This window comes from Eleginops maclovinus, chromosome 22, assembly GCF_036324505.1.
Source record: "Eleginops maclovinus isolate JMC-PN-2008 ecotype Puerto Natales chromosome 22, JC_Emac_rtc_rv5, whole genome shotgun sequence".
NCBI lineage: Eukaryota > Metazoa > Chordata > Actinopteri > Perciformes > Eleginopidae > Eleginops > Eleginops maclovinus.
Window position 1 is genome coordinate 18333851 of NC_086370.1, and position 15914 is coordinate 18349764.

At 43.3% G+C, this 15914-nt stretch overlaps 2 protein-coding genes across 2 annotated transcripts; both read left to right on the forward strand.

Annotated features, from left to right (window-relative positions):
- The first annotated feature begins 3616 nt into the window (after window positions 1-3616).
- ndnfl (neuron-derived neurotrophic factor, like) lies at window positions 3617-11974 on the forward strand. The gene is given in 5 exon segments (XM_063875187.1): window positions 3617-3672; window positions 6247-6505; window positions 8306-8430; window positions 9852-10235; window positions 10238-11974. Coding segments are annotated over 4 exon segments (1749 nt in total). The 5' UTR covers window positions 3617-3672; window positions 6247-6326; the 3' UTR covers window positions 11299-11974.
- Window positions 11975-12751: 777 nt separating this feature from the next.
- dnajc9 (DnaJ (Hsp40) homolog, subfamily C, member 9) lies at window positions 12752-15453 on the forward strand. The gene is made up of 5 exons (XM_063875598.1): window positions 12752-13103; window positions 14032-14172; window positions 14481-14735; window positions 14908-14994; window positions 15080-15453. Exons 1-5 carry the CDS (start codon window positions 12930-12932, stop codon window positions 15185-15187), a joined length of 765 nt encoding a protein of 254 aa, XP_063731668.1. The 5' UTR covers window positions 12752-12929; the 3' UTR covers window positions 15188-15453.
- The last annotated feature ends 461 nt before the right edge of the window (window positions 15454-15914 follow it).

Below are 15914 nucleotides of genomic sequence, written 5' to 3' on the forward strand. Positions count from 1 at the left end.
GGACTGGTTTCTCTGGACTAATTAGCCTTCACATTTACCATGCCTGAAGGATGAAGGGGGTGAGAGAGAAAGACATTGGGAAGACGAAGATGAAGAAAGGGGGAGAGATTTCAGTACTCGGTGTGAGATGCAGATTCATTGCAGACGCGAGGCAAACGAGGACTGCGTGCTCTACATGCCGTGCAGAAAGTGCATCATCATAAATATCAAAACAAGATGTTTTCATTCCATCAGATTTTCACTCAAAAACTTTTGAAGCTTAGCACTCGGGGGCTGCAGTTCTTCTTGGCGAGTGAAAAACAAGTGTCAAATGGGAGAAAAACAAGGAAAGCAGGCTTGGAGACTGTAAAAAGGCACAAACTGTACTGAGCTGAGAAGGAACTGTATTTACTAATCATGAGTGACCTGCGGAACGAGTGCCGTTGATCCTGTCTTTTCGCTATGTAAAAGTCCAAGCCCCCACCACCTCCTCCAGCAAACATCGCTCCTCAAGCACTCCCTCCTTCCCTAGCTAGGGACAACTTTCTTTATTCAGAATAATAATAACAAAACGAGCTGATGGGGCCACCCCTGAAAGTCCAGCATGGTCGGCACACCTCCTCCTTCTCTTTCTTTGTGTGTCCTTCTACACCCCTCCTCTCTGCTAATAGATCCCTTCATTACCCCAGGACCACCTCCTCTTTCCATCCTCCCCCATCCAAACACAGAAAGGGCAGTTACAGATTGATCCACCTAATCCTACTTTACTTTGCTGTCAAACCCACACACATGCACGCACACGCACTCGGTTCTCCTCGTCTCCTACTGTCCCCCCCTGTGTCACACACCATTTGGATATTAGAGGAGAGAGGGATCTGTTTGCCACCCACCTCTCTAACCTTGCTCTCTCCCCTCCTCCTGCTTTTGGTGCTGATTAGAGATCTGATCTGTGATGGCTTGCTTGCATCACTCTCTCTCTCTCACACACACACACACACACACACACACACACACACACACACACACACACACACACACACACACACACACACACACACACACACACACACACACACACACACACACACACACACATACACACATACATACACACATACATAGACACACACAGAGAAACACACTCTCTCTCTTTCCCAAGGGACTGTGAGAGCATAGGAGCAGATGGGCGACTGGTGATGACATGTTGTTAAAAATAAGGATTCCTGTTAACCCGTTGTCAGCTAGCACACCCTCCCTCCCTCTCTCATGTCCCCCCCATTTCATCTTTCAATTCCTCTCTATCTCTTTCTTTCACTGTCAATCCCTCTTTCTCGCTTTGCTTTTACAGCACCGTACATGTAGGCTTTTACTCAGACAGTGATAAAGCCAGTGGCAGTAAAAAACAAGCAGGCCGAGCCCCTCAACCCACAGAACATGATATTTAATACATGGTTGTCATAAAGGCGACCCCTTGCATTATGCATGGCTTGTAAGCAGACATCAATAATAGATGAAAAGGCCAGTTTTGCAGTTTCTTTTCATGCAATTACGCCAAATGAAATTTGAACTCTGACTTTCTGTCGCTCACTGTGTAAATAGAGTTTGTCCGGTGACTATATCTTTTTGAACAAGAGGGGAGAGGAGCTGTGTGGATCAAAAGAAATATTCAGGCCATTCACGATGGCAATGAAATAGAGAGCGTGTCGCATCAGATCCAGGTCTGACAGATGTCCGACAGATGTCCAAAATCTTGGGAAAACAGCTTACAACGTGTTCCTCAAATCAGATTCTCCCCAAAAAGACTGCACAAAATTTGCTAGAAAGCAGATCGCAGTTGTACGTGTGCAGTAATCTCTCTAAGGTTAATCACCATCCAATCTTCAAAAGCAGCTGCCGTATCACGCTCTGCCAGACTGCAGACTTTCAGAACTTCTTAGGGACTGTAAGTGGGCCAGCGCACGGAGAGGGATACTGATGGCTTTGAAAGACAGTCCAGACGCAGCAAAAGGTCCTCAGTCTGAAAAAAAAAAAGTTGTGATACATTTATTAATAGCGCTCATGTGCTACATTTTTCATCCTTCATTTTTAAGTGATGGTGCAGACAGAGACGGAGAGGAAGGCAGAGAGGGGGTCTGTCAGATTTTAGCCTCCGGTCAGACAATATTCCCTCTGGGTGGAGTGGGTCCCATTCACAGTGACCTCAATAGCCCTACACTGAAGTACCTGTGAATGAGCGAGAAAAGGCCCCATCACAGAGAGGGAGAGGGGGAGTTAGCACACAATGTGGCGAGCCTCTTTCTATTTTCCTAATGATATTGATTAAAGAGCTCAGGAGAGAGAGAATGGTATATGAGGCCCACCATTGTGTGGAGATGAGAGGAATAGGTTGGGTTGGAGAGCCACTGATATGAATGCCCACAATCCTCTGAGATCTACACTTGACCTATAGGTGAAGGACATAAAGCCTTCAATATGGCCGTCCTGTATGGAGAGTCTATAGTTTCTGTCTGGTAGATTTCCAGTTCATTACATTGTGCCTTTACTGTGATATGTGGGCACGGGTTTTTAATTTCAACTCCACAGACAGGGGGGATTCACTGAAACCAAGCCCCAGGCAGCACACACTGGGCATACCAGCCTAAATGCAACAATTTTCCCTCACTTCAGCCAGACTGAAATCAAGAATGCAAAGGATTAGTGGAGAAAAATATGCAGAGAGAAAGGAGATTTATTGTTAAAGGAATACTTCCCCCATAAAATAACTATTCCCTATTAATTATATTGAAAAATAGTGAAACTACTTTGCTGCACAGAAACACATTTCCTCCAACAGTTATACCTGATTCATATTTTAATTTGTTTTAAGGCCAGAGAGAACAATAACTATTTGGATACATATATTAAGCTGTCCTGGCATTAGAGCACCTGATAGCAAGCAATGCAGCACAAAGACAGCGTAACCTCCAACAGCGTCTGAAGCGCTCTCTTAATACAGATGTTATCAGAGCATCCAGAGAACGGTTAATGTATTTAACTTTTATAACACATCCCTCTCCCTAATGCTCCTCTTAACAATGCAAAGTCTCTCTCTCTCTCTCTCTCTCTCTCTCACCCCCCCCCCCCCCATTCAGGGACCTAACCGCCTGCTCCCTCACACTCACCCACTCTCAGATTGCACATTCAGATACACAAACACACACACAATCACACGAATTGCGAGCGAGCTCTGTTCACTTCCAGAGGAGGTAAACAGAGGGAAAAGGGGATGAAAGAGTGACAGAGGTAACACGAAGACAAGAGGGGGACACAAAGCTCCCCTGAGCGAATGACATCCACAAAGTGTTTAGCAGGACAAGCCTCCACGTGTGAAGGACAGAGAGTGAGTAGGAGGGTGCCTGGGGACCACACCAGGGTAAAGAGGAGCTGGGACAGCCCTGAGGGGACACCTGAGCCCTGAAGAGACACCTCCTGATGTGAGCATCACCCCATGGGAGTCAGAAGAACACCCGACTGCAACCTGCTGTCGCTCCTCCTCTCCTCACGCCCGACTCTCATCCCCTTCTTCTCCTCCTCCTCCTCCTCCTCCTCCTCCTCCTCCTCCTCCTCCTCCTCCTCCTCCATCCTCACTCCCTCTCTCATTTGATCCAATCCCTCACTCCCTGCGCAGGAGAGGATAGCGCGCACTGAGAGAAGGTAAGGATGATGCATGCTTGTATGTTGTTGTCCTTGCAGAGCATGTGTGAGTGAGTGTGTCAGATTTCAACTGGATGTGTAAGACAGCAACTTGTTCCTTTGAATCAGTTCTTTGTAAGGTCTCTGGAGGGTTTTTATAAAAAGCTGGGCACTTTTCTTTAGTTGCAGGACCGTTTTTTTCTTGACAGCATGATGTTTGAATGCAGTGCTCATCTGTTTGTTTTATTGCTCTCTCTGTCTGTTTTTTCTCTTTGACTACCCATAACGTCATTGGAAAGAAAAGTATGTCTGTGAAGTGAGGCACTGGTAAAAAGAGAAAAAGCAGACACAAAGTATGCATCAAAAGAGAGCCTGATACTGTATGAAAGTGCATGAGAGATGCAGGCACAGAGGGACAATGAAAGTAAGGAAACCGGGGAGAAGGGTTAATATATTCATGCAGTGAGGTAGAAAATCTGCCGTAAAATCATATCAAGTTCCACGGTCATTGCATTTTTCCCCGCTATCATCTCGTCCCCCATCAGGAACCAGAGGCCAGTTTTTTGCCCGTAGTAGTTTGAGGGGGCCAACAGATCCTGCAGGGACCACCCCATGCCATTTAATCTGTCCCTGCCCACAGATAACAGAAGGCAGATGGTCCTGCCAGAGCTCAGGGAGATAGAAGATAGTGAGTACAATGTGCGGACAGTTAGCACACAGCACTCAACCTGTCCCTCGGAAACTGAGCCTGCATCAACTCCTAAATGAGGGGGCCAAATGAAGTGAAAGGTAGGCAGAAAAAGAAGGACAGAGAGAGAGAAAAGACAAACAGAGCAGGGTTGGAATATCCTTAATTAAAACCCAAACACTATCCAGAATAAATGCAGTCACTTGACAGTCTGGGATAAACATAATGGAAAGAGGAAACCCTTGAAAAGAAGAAGAAAAAAGAGCAGAGAGTGAGCGGGATCATCAAAGTCATGAGCTCCTGTGTTTAAAGGGGAGTGTGTATTTATTTATAGAGGGTGGTGGTTAAGTCCACTAAGCTCCCTCTCGCTGTAAGACCCAGCCTTTTTGCCTTATGAAAATTCAATTGGCCATAATTTGCTGAGGAGCTGTATGCATATTTGATCATCGGCTGCGTTTTGAAGAAACAAGCCCGCCAAGCTTAACTGTGTCTTCATTTTTATGGAGACTGATTGAGGGGGAGTGTGAGGTTGTGCAGCCGTCTGGTAATGTGTCACACATTAGAACCCATTTGATATGGGGGCTAAAGTAAACACCAATCAGCCTCATGTGTCTGGCTAAAACACCGAAACAAATTCATTGCAACCTTGTTGCATGGCAATAATGTTTTTTTCTATCTGATTCCAACCTTCTCTTTTCCACTTGCACTTTCTCCTCTTTCCCTCTCTCCGTCTCTTTCCCTCTAATTACTCCGGGATCCAACATCCTCCTCTTCTTGCTCTCCATTTCCACAGCCCTTTCTTCCTCAGCCTCCCCTTCCTCACCACCCTCCCTCCCATTTCAATCTGCCTCTCTCCCGCTGCATGTCTCTCAGTTAAAGCTTTATGGGTCGTTCACTCCCCTCTTTCTTTGCAAGGATAATGAGCAGGCGCCTCTGTGTGACTTTGTAGCTGTGCGCCGGTTTGTGAGTTTGGATCTCTGTGCGTCCCGGGGCCTGAAAGCCTCAGATGTACCTTCTGTAGCCGCCTACATGGTTCCACTGTGATTGTCATCTGATCTATAGGAAACAGCACTGACATAATACACCTTGTTAGAGGAAGGCGGGGAGTATGTTTGTGAAAACTGTGACTTTGAACGATTGTGTTTTTCTCTGGGGAGCAAGAGCAACACTGAGACCTGTAATCATCCTTTCCACTATCACTAAATCACAACCACACACCTATATATAAATATGTACAGAAAAAAGACAGGAGAAAGAGAAACAAAAGTGAAAAAGAAATAGTATGAAGGACAGGCAGAAAAATGGGATACCAGCTCCTGTCAGGCGTTGCGTTTATGTCTGCTGATTGGATCTGACTGCATCAGAGCACCTCCAGGTGTTGTTTGTGTACTTCTCTTCACATCAGCATGGCGTCCCTTTCCACCTGATAAAATGGCTGCTAATAACCATGATCTGCAGAACAGACTCCCCAGACTAAAAATAGAAATCTAGATGTAAAAGCACAGACTTCAGAGTGATATTAGGGACCCACTTCACAGTTTGAAAAGTAATGCGATTCCTTACAGTGAGTGTCAAGCTGTGCTATACACACACATCCCAAAGTAATATAGCATGGCAATCTCTATTCCACTGCATGAATAATTCTGTCTGAATAGGAACGGATGTTTCTTCATATCAATGAATCATCAGCCGCCCCAGCTCTTTAGTTTCTGTGTGAATGGTACAGGAGAACTTTAACTGAGTGTGTTTAAGTGTGTGTGTATGTGTGTGTGTGTGTGTGTGTGTGTGTGTGTGTGTGTGTGTGTGTGTGTGTGTGTGTGTGTGTGTGTGTGTGTGTGTGTGGGTGTTGTGTGTGTTGCTGATGGTCTCTGATTGATGTTCTTGACCTTTCCACCATGCATTCTCAGAACCCGGGAGATATCCAAGACGTGGTGAGACGTGGTGAAAGTCAAAGAGTGAAAAAGACCGACAGCAAGAAGAAGCAGCGATGGCACTCCGGTCCCTGTCCTGGTGTCTCGGTGCAGCGTTGGCACTGTTTTGTGGCTCCTCGTGGCCCCAGGTGCATTCTTCCCTGGCACCGGAGAATGAGGTGCCACTGCGCCCGACTACATGGTTCCCAGAAGGAAAGATCACATCTGTAACTCTCCCCAAAGGAAGAACCCGCAGGTAGGAACAGATGGGATGGGGAAATGTATGAAGCCGTACGCTATCAGGTGGTTTAGTTGTTGATTGCCATTAGGGGCACAACTAATACAATTGTCAGAGTTGATGAGTCTGTTGATTTATTTTCCAGTAATCAAATAATTGTCTACAGTAAGAATTCTGGACTTTTCCAGTTACCACTACTGGATTTCTAAAAGCAGATGGGATGTAAAAAGAATAAAATAACTCACCTTATTTTTTTCTTAGTAATTATACGTACTTACTTAAGGTTGGATCTGGTAAAGGTAGCTTTGGTTTTAACTTCCTTCTTTATATACTACCAGTTGGGTAGCTTGTGAATTTCGTATCTCATCTATCCTATAATAATACATCATCAATTATTTGGCAATTATTTTTTTGAACATTTATCAAAAATCTAGTGACTAAACTTACAAAAGAAAAAGAAAAAAGTTGAATATTCCCATCTGTAATGTGTTGGAGTAGAAGTCAGCAGAAAATGGAGAAATCCTATTTATTGGCACAACCAAATTTAAGTACAGCACTTGAATAAGTGTACTTTCCTTCACTGGCTGTAATTGAAAAGTGCATAAAAAGCAAAGTAAGAAAAGATGTTTTTGAAACTCAACACCACACTAAATAACTCAATAACAGTAAGTGAAGATTTTGCCAATATGCAGTTCATGGAGGGCTCATGAATAAATCTTGAGGTCTGCTCATCAGATTTGCCCTTGTTTCCACTTCAATAACAAGTCAACAGCCATCCACCGACCACCTTTTAGAGACAGTGGCTGTTTCCAGCACCACTGCAGCGAAAGCGAGAGGAAGTCGAGCCCATTTGGCCTGATCCCTACACACCAGTGCCAGTGCTTGCTTTCTGAAACTGGGAGCCTGAAAATTGAGAAATGCATCTCCCTGTGTGCTGCAGTCTGTCCACCAGTGCAGTCATGCAGAACTACACGGCAAACAATAGAGAGAAAACACTGATTCTGAAATTAATCACTCTATTAAATAATCCACAGAGCGCCCTTGAGAATGACAGTGTCACACATCTGTTTGGAAACAACTGCCATCTGCGCGGAATCGTGAATAATGATGTTTGTAAGGAGGGAAAACAAATATTTATTGACAAATAACCGCGCAGTTGCTTAACTAGCTGGGAAGAAATTACATGTTACGTACTGTAGCTTATTAGCTTTAAATTAGACAGATTTCTTCTATTCAGGCGTCTTTGTGGAGGTGAACAGTTCAACTTTGGCTCATGAGTTTCCAACAGGGATTGTTAGTTTTAAAGACCGTAGACCAAACCACCGCAGTGTGACTGGTAAATGTCCTCAAACTGCCATCTTAGATCCACATCTGTAATCCAGCATGCAAAAACACTGTCCCTAAAACATCTGATCGCAATAAGGGATGTAATAGTTTCTATGCTAAGCACGATCCCAGATAGTTACAGCACACGGCAGATATTCATCTGAAACTGTCGATGCAGCCTTATCAACCGATCCCAGGTCACCTCTCCTGATCTGCTATCAAATGACTAATCAGCATGTAGGCAAACGGAAAGACTGGCAACATGAGCCATGTTGAAAATGTTAAGCTTTCTGTCAAAAGAAGATTTAACCAGCCATTGTATCTTCAAATCATCCATTGAAACGGAAGAATGCTGCACAGTCGGCACTGGAAGATATCTTGTCTTCTCCATCCATCACCTTGCAGCTGAATGGAAACACAATGTTATCTTTCTGACATTCCCTGTGATGAATCAAACAACTTCCTCCTGTGATTTGTGGTGTCTCTCCACAGGCTATACTTCACGCTGAAGAAGAAGGCTCCGGGGATGTCGGTGACTGTCAGTCCCTGTGACCTCCCCATCGAGTGGAGCTTGGCAGCTCGGACCCTAAAGGACAAACCCATCAAGAGTCTGCAGTGTGAGTGAGCAGTAAGACCGCTACCTGCACCTTTAGACACACTTTACACTGCATCTGGCTTAGACAAGAGCACCAGTTAGATAGTATCAGTATTATAACACCAATGGGGATTTAGTTGAGGGCAAATACTCTAATCTGGCTTAATGCGAGTTTGTCTTAAAGAGTTTACTTTTGGAATATCATATGACATTAAAGGTGTTGAGTATTTGCATTGCTTGTTTGTCTTCTTGTATGTGAAGCCGGTAGATCACAGCTTTATTTATGGTTATGTCCCACCAATATCACAGATAAGGCATTTGTATTTTGAAAAAGCAACTGCCTCAAACTGTCTTCGTCACAAACTCTCCGGTAGATAAGATTATTTTCTCCATTTTATCAGCATTGCACCCAAGTTGAATGCTATATATTCCTCTAAATGCCACAATATCTCTAGCATGGAAAGAGAAAGTGAGTGTGATTATATCTGGTTGTCACACTGCCATACATTTTATATGAGGCTTTGGATTTGAAAATCTCTTAAAACACACACATCGACCAAAAAGCACTGCCTGCTCCTAATCCGAATGTTGAATAAACATTCAAATTAAACTTAGCTCTCAGCCTGCAATATCTTGTCCAAACATATCAAATAAACCAAGAAGCTCAAAATTCACCATAGCAGCTGAATTACAAAATGGCTTAAAAGTTAAGTCAGGGCAATGAGTGCTCCAAGTAAATCAAAGTAATAGTATTTCTGACCCCAAAATATTTTTGGAAAAGAAAATGTGCCTCAGAGCGGTCCGTGGGTGCTTCTCCTGGCTAACTAAACAAGTTTCTCTACATGGTAAAATAATGAAGTTATAAAATGACACATAAATCATTCAGATCCTGAGCTTGTGGGTCCCCATCGCCAGCCTGAATTATTCACTTTGATTCTGTAACATTTGGTCTCATTTGAGAAGTGATGAACAGTGAAGACAAGTGGTGGCAGGGTCTTTGTGGCCTGTTTTTTTGCCCGTTGCGTGGTTCACTATGCAAGTGAAGAGTGAATGTGAAGAGGCTATTGACATTGTTCTGTTATTTGTTTTGGTTCATTTATGAGTTGTTCTGTTGTTCTTGTTCTATTGAATTTGCGGTGCTTGTGTTTCCTGCAACCCCCAGAATCCTTTATGAAAGTGAAATACAGTGTGTACTGCTACATACATACATGTACAGTATGTACAACTGCTGCTGACCTGCTTCGAATGATAAAAGTACATTAAATATCACCATGATCTTTCTCCTAAAAATAACAATCTGTAGTCAGGCATTTGTGTGTACATTATAATTCCTGCCCACGCGATAGCAATGCATCAGCTTAATCCTAAACTGCGTAATACATACTCTACCCAAACATCCAACTGAAATAACAATGGATTCGCTTTTATTTAATTTCCTCACAGGGAGCACCAAAAAGAGTACGCCTGAGGTGTGGTGGCAAGGTCCTGGGAGTGAGGAGAAGATCTACAGCTTCACAGGCAGTGCAGTTGACACCTACAGGGGTCCTTCCAAATCCCATGCCACCATCTACATCCTGAGGCTGCGCTCCAAACAGCAGAAGACCAGAGCTACAGTGTACCTCTATGAAGGCCTGGGGCCCTCAGGAGCCTTCCCCCTGCTCCCAGCTGACCCCAGAGTTCACACTTTGGGTGTCGGCATGACCAGTGTCACCCTCAGCTGGGCTCCAAGTGCCTCCATCACTAGCCTCCCACAGACGCAGAAAAGCTACGATTACTGTGTCCTCGTCAACTCTCAGAAAAACTACCCCAGTGTCTGTGCTGCACGAGAGATAATAGGGAAAAGATTGACCAAAAAGAAGAAAAGAAGGAGAGGAGGAGGAGGGTGACAGCCTGGCCCATTTTGAAAGAGTGGTGGTGGCAGCAGTGGGACTCTTACCCAGAAGCCCAGAGTGCAGCTTCTTCCCCCACTGATGAGTATTCTGATCTCCAGTGTGTGTGTCAGGGGACAGAGAGTGTATGCACCGTCTCTGAGCTCCTGCCTGAGACGCAGTATTACTTTGACGTGTTTGTGATCGACAGGCTGAATGGGACCAGCATGGCGTACAAGGGAACCTTTGCTCGAACGCACGAGGAGGCTCGGGCGGCGATCGTCACGCTGAGAGAAGGAGAGCTGAGGTGGGTGACCTTCAGCGACAGAGGCTCCAACTCCGAGCAATTCTTCAATTTCCGTCCACGGGGCTTTCAGCAGAGTGGCCTCCTCACTTTGCAGAGCTGCGGTGGAGGTGAAAAAGTCAAGGTCACTGTGTCAAGTAAAGGTCAGGTTTTGACCTCCCAGGCTGTCAGGGGAGATTTAGCACACATTTGGCTGCAGGGAAGTCCGTCCTATCTCATCCACTTGGAGAAGGAAGGAACTACCCCAAGCAAGATGTCTGATGCTGTAGACCCAGCTCTGGGAGGTCTGATGGCTTCAGTGAAAATGCAGACCTCCTCAGCCTACCACCGGAGAGGGGTCCCATCTCTACCCTCCACCTTGCAGATAAAATCCTTCAACAGGTTACGTGGTTGCAACAGCGTCACCCTAGCGTGGATGGGCACAGAGGAAAGAAGCTTGTACTGTGTGTACCGCAGGAAGCTGGGAGAGCATGGAGCAGAGGCAGGGGGAGCAGAGGCTCTAACTTCGCCCTGTCTGGGACCAGAGTCCCGCTCTGACACCGAGAGGGTTCTCTGCAAGTATTTCCAGGAGCTGAATCCTCGGCGGGCTGTCACTACTGCTGTGATCGGGGGCCTGGAGCCAGGGATGGCCTATGTGTTTGATGTCTATCTAATGAGACGCTGGGGGATCCCTATCAAGTATGCCAGCAAGATGTTGAAGACCAGAAAGGAATGCTGAGCTGCCGCCCCCTACAGGAGGCTTTTAGACTGTCCCACTTTAGGGGAAAATGCATCGGCCATGGACATGCTGTAAAGACTGACCATGAGAACAAAGCCATTTGACTGTTGTGGAGATACTGTTACCATAACAAGGAAACATTCCCACGGGAGGAGAAATGGCTTTATTCAAACTCCACTTGTACTATCCATGCAAGTGGATGGAAACATATGAGAAGGATCTGCACACCAGCAAAAGTTCATAACATTTACAATACAACTCTTGTGCTCTTGTCATTTTGTTTTTCATTGTTTATCATAATTATGATGTGCCAGTTGTCCAAGTGCTTATTTTGTGTCGGAGTACAAAGGACAAATGAGTTTTGATGACAGAAAGTCAATACAAAAACAACAACAGAGACTGTGCCAAATATGCAACAGAAACAGATGGGGCAGTAATTGGATAACATCTGAGACGGGGGTTTGCAGCGTAGGCTATATCTTCGGTGCTGCATATTGTACAGGCTTATAAACACAGATGGGTGCAATCTACAGATGCTTAGTTCAAAGTCAGTGTGTATCTTTGTGTTCTGCTTTCGCATGAAGCAGTGAAAAATACTTAGTGACTTGCCTCATTGTCTTTGATGTACTCTTGTGCTGCTTTCAAACGCATCAATAAATACTACGGTATCTGTATGTCCTTGACTGAGTGATGCGTGTATGCAAATAACACTGTCAAATTAGACTAAATTACCAAATTGATTTCAAAAAGCTTACTGTAATAAATCTGGAAAACGTAGTGCCTTACCAATATGTTCCATTTAATTCAAAAGTTGTGAAGGAAAGGGAAACTTCAATATTGTTTCCAACATGGAAAACCCAGTAGTGGCCCCGGGTTGCGAGGTTATCATCTTTCTTAAAGAAAAAGCTTTCAAGTAATTTATTTTTGACAAGTAGCAACCTTAAGGCTGCATAAGACAGATCAAATATTACCTCGGACACACACACTGTAATAATGACACTAATTTGGCATTTTTTATACTCTACGTACGTAATATAAGTAGAGTCATGATAGTGTAAAATATATTTAGGTAAATTAGGTTAATCTCAAATTTAATTTTCTTGTTCTAAAGCCTGAGTTAAGAATTGGAGCAAGGATGAGGTTTAAATTCGAATGAATGAATAATCAATATTAATGTATCAGAGCCTATGCTTTGTCAGGTGTTCCTAAACATATTGACGCCTCATAAATGAGGACAGGCAGATCATATTCATTTATATATATATTATTTTTTTTAAAGTGAAAGGTTTTTTTCTTCCAGAAGCCTCCCTTTATCTGTTGTAAAGTAATATTTCTTTAATATTTGAAAGCAAAATCTGTGCTAATCAACCCTCAACACATAGTCTGACGAGTTTGATTATGGGAACCAATAGGAAGGCGTCTGTGATGTTACGTAAGCACGTCGCAGTACGTACGTCTGTATGTGACAGGCCAGCGCGCCAAATTGATATGCAAACAAAGGGAAGGCAGAAGAAAATACGACTCGTTTGACGTATGAGTAGTTAAACACAGAATTAAAGTGTAAAATATCGTAAAGACTGTTTAGAGTATATACTTTACCGGATTAACGTTCTCGTAACAAAGCTGTCAGGATGGGTTTGCTCGAGCGGTGCGAGGAGCTGTTCAAGTCCTCCAACCTGTACGAGGTTTTGGGCATCAACAAGGAGGCAACCGAGACAGATATCCGGAGGAGCTACTACAAAGTGTCGCTGAAAGTGCACCCGGATCGGGCTCCTGACGACCAGCTGGCCACGGAGAAATTTCAGGTTAACTCTCCTGGTTGTTGGCTGTCAGACGGCAAACGCACACTCAATAAACACATGATAGCAACAGTAGCAAGCTAACAGCTAATTTAAGTTACTTTAGATCCAATGAATAACTCCCCTTATGTACAATTACTAACTTGATGCCGATTATATTATAGAGACTTTGTCATGCATTTGTGCGGTTTGTAGGAAGCAGGGAGGTTTTTGGGATATAGTATACCCACTCATAACCATTGATTATGTGCGTTTGTGTAAGAGCTTTGGTTTACTTGTAGCTAGGTGCAACATTGACTGGTCAGGTATGTCTTTATATTATGAAGGACCTTCCTCCTTTTGATTGATGCTGGATTTCCAGCTGTATTGGTCACTCTTCGTAAAAAAAACATCATAGCAGTCCAAAATCTGATTTCAACAATAGTTGCATTACTGGATGGCAAAATGGATCAAATATTAAGTGTAATTGTACATCACGCTGTATAGTGTGGTATATAGTGTGGTCCTTTTGCCTATTCCATTGATTTAAATGCCTGACAGATCATAATACCTTTTTATAATAAAATGGACAACGTTATAAATAATTTTGGGAGAATAGAAAAATAGCCAAATTAAAGTCACTAAAATGAAGAAAACAAACAATAGTTGATACCCAACCAATGATTAGGAACTTCAGCAATAAATGAAGAAGCACCTTTAACCTTAAGGCTGAGTAAAAAGGTATGGTTTCATTAAGGGCCACAATGGCTAAACGTACAACCTTAGCAGTAAGGAATAGCTGCCACTGTATTACAGACACAGAAGCTGATAATATCAATAGTTCAATTCAACCTCTGCATACTATTTTATATTACTTGTATAAGGTATATGGCTTTAATAATAGGACAGTTTTGTGTATGATGAAGTCTCACCTGACTTTTTTTTTGTGGTGCAGGTGTTGGGGAAGCTGTATGCGGTGCTGAGTAATAAGGAGCAGAGAGCTGTTTATGATGAGCAGGGGGTGGTGGATGAAGAGTCAGACGCCCTGAGTCAAGACCGCTGCTGGGAAGATTACTGGAGACTGCTCTTCCCAAAGGTATGGCAGCAGGTGTTTTCTTTATTGGTATTAAAGTGACTTAATGAGTCACACACATTGCGTTGTGTTATACATGTGATGCGAGTATTTCAGGAGTTTAATTTTAGTTGATAAACAGAGGATGGGGATGTGTCACTGCTTCTTCCACAGAACAAATAAAAACCTACAACATCACTACCTAGAGATGATGGTGGAATATTTCAAACTTAATATTCTCTACTATTTGTAGCTGCTTCATACCATTACCACAAATCTAATGCCTTGATTAGCAACTGTCTTATCTCTTTTTTATCTACATCCACACATAGATCACAGTAAAGGACATCCTTGAGTTTGAGAATAAATATAAGGGCTCTGATGAGGAGCGGCAGGATGTGATCCAGCTGTATGTGCAGCACCAGGGAAACATGGATACAATCACAGCCTCGGCCATGTGCTGCTCCCAGGAAGATGAGCCTCGGCTCTGCAGCATCATCCAGGCCGCCATTGATAGCGAAGAAGTCCAAGCGTTTCCAGCATTCACGCAGGAGAGTGAGAAGAAGAAGAAGTCTCGTAGGAAGAGGGTGAGAAATGTGTTGGCGGTAAAGCCACTAAATCCTCACCGCTCATGTTCTATTTATTTCGGGATTTCTTTTTCTCTTGTTAGTTGCAAACGGGAAAAGATGCCTCAAAAACCTTTAGATTTTTTCACTTCTGATGAAATACTCCGTTAACTGTTTGCAACTGACCTTCCAGGCTAATAAAGAGCGACAGGAAGCAGAAGAAATGCAGAAGGAGATGGGCCTCGGCGATGAAGATGACAGTCTTGTGATGATGCTTCAGGTAATATATGCATACGCACAAGTTTTGGGGTTGTTTAGTTTTTCTTTCTTTTTTTTATTAACCATCTTTCATTATTTCTTTCCAGCAAAGACAGAAGTCCAGAGAGCAGAATTTCAATAGTTTCCTGTCTGACCTGGAAGCAAAACACTCCAAAAAAAGTGGACCCAAAAAAGGAAAGAAAGCGAAAAAGTGAGACCGGCTGTGGTTATAGTAGAAAGTATTAAGATAAATAGCTGCACTTTTTCAAAAATACACCCTTTTTATATTAATAAGTGCATGTCTGATTAGCTGCTGTTGAGCTGTCCCCGTCTGCCCTTCATCTGGCTTCAGCTTTTTATGTTGTAATCAAAGTTAAAGTGACCCTTGTCAAAATATAAATGCATCTTTAATTTCTTATAATATATGTCTTTAATTGTCAAAGTCTTCATAAAACACAAATAAATTCATGTTTATATACAACATTTGTACACAGAATTTTATTTTTGTATAAAATAGATTTGAAGAAAATGCATTGAGGAAAAGTTTTGATTTTCAAGTTTTGTCACTCGTGTTGCATGGCTTTCCGAAAAACTAACCATGTGCAGTCACCCTGATGTAACCCCTCAAAGTGTCCCTACTTGGCTTTTCTCAGGTAATGAAAATCTACTCTAGATACAGTACAGACATGATGAACGAATCCCTCAGTTATTTACATAGTTCCCTATACTAACCTGCCTCCTGTATTCCTACATCATGTTGGTGTGTAGTAGTAAAAGCATGTGAGCTGCAGAGATGTTCAGCCTCCCAATTCCCTCTTCTGAAACAGCTTCAATGGAGGGAAAGGCAAAAAAAAGTCAAGATGGCATTTCTTATTGCGACGGGTTTTGCACAAGGCGGTTGAAAAGTGTCCTTATAAAAGATACAGTACTAAACTCTGATGT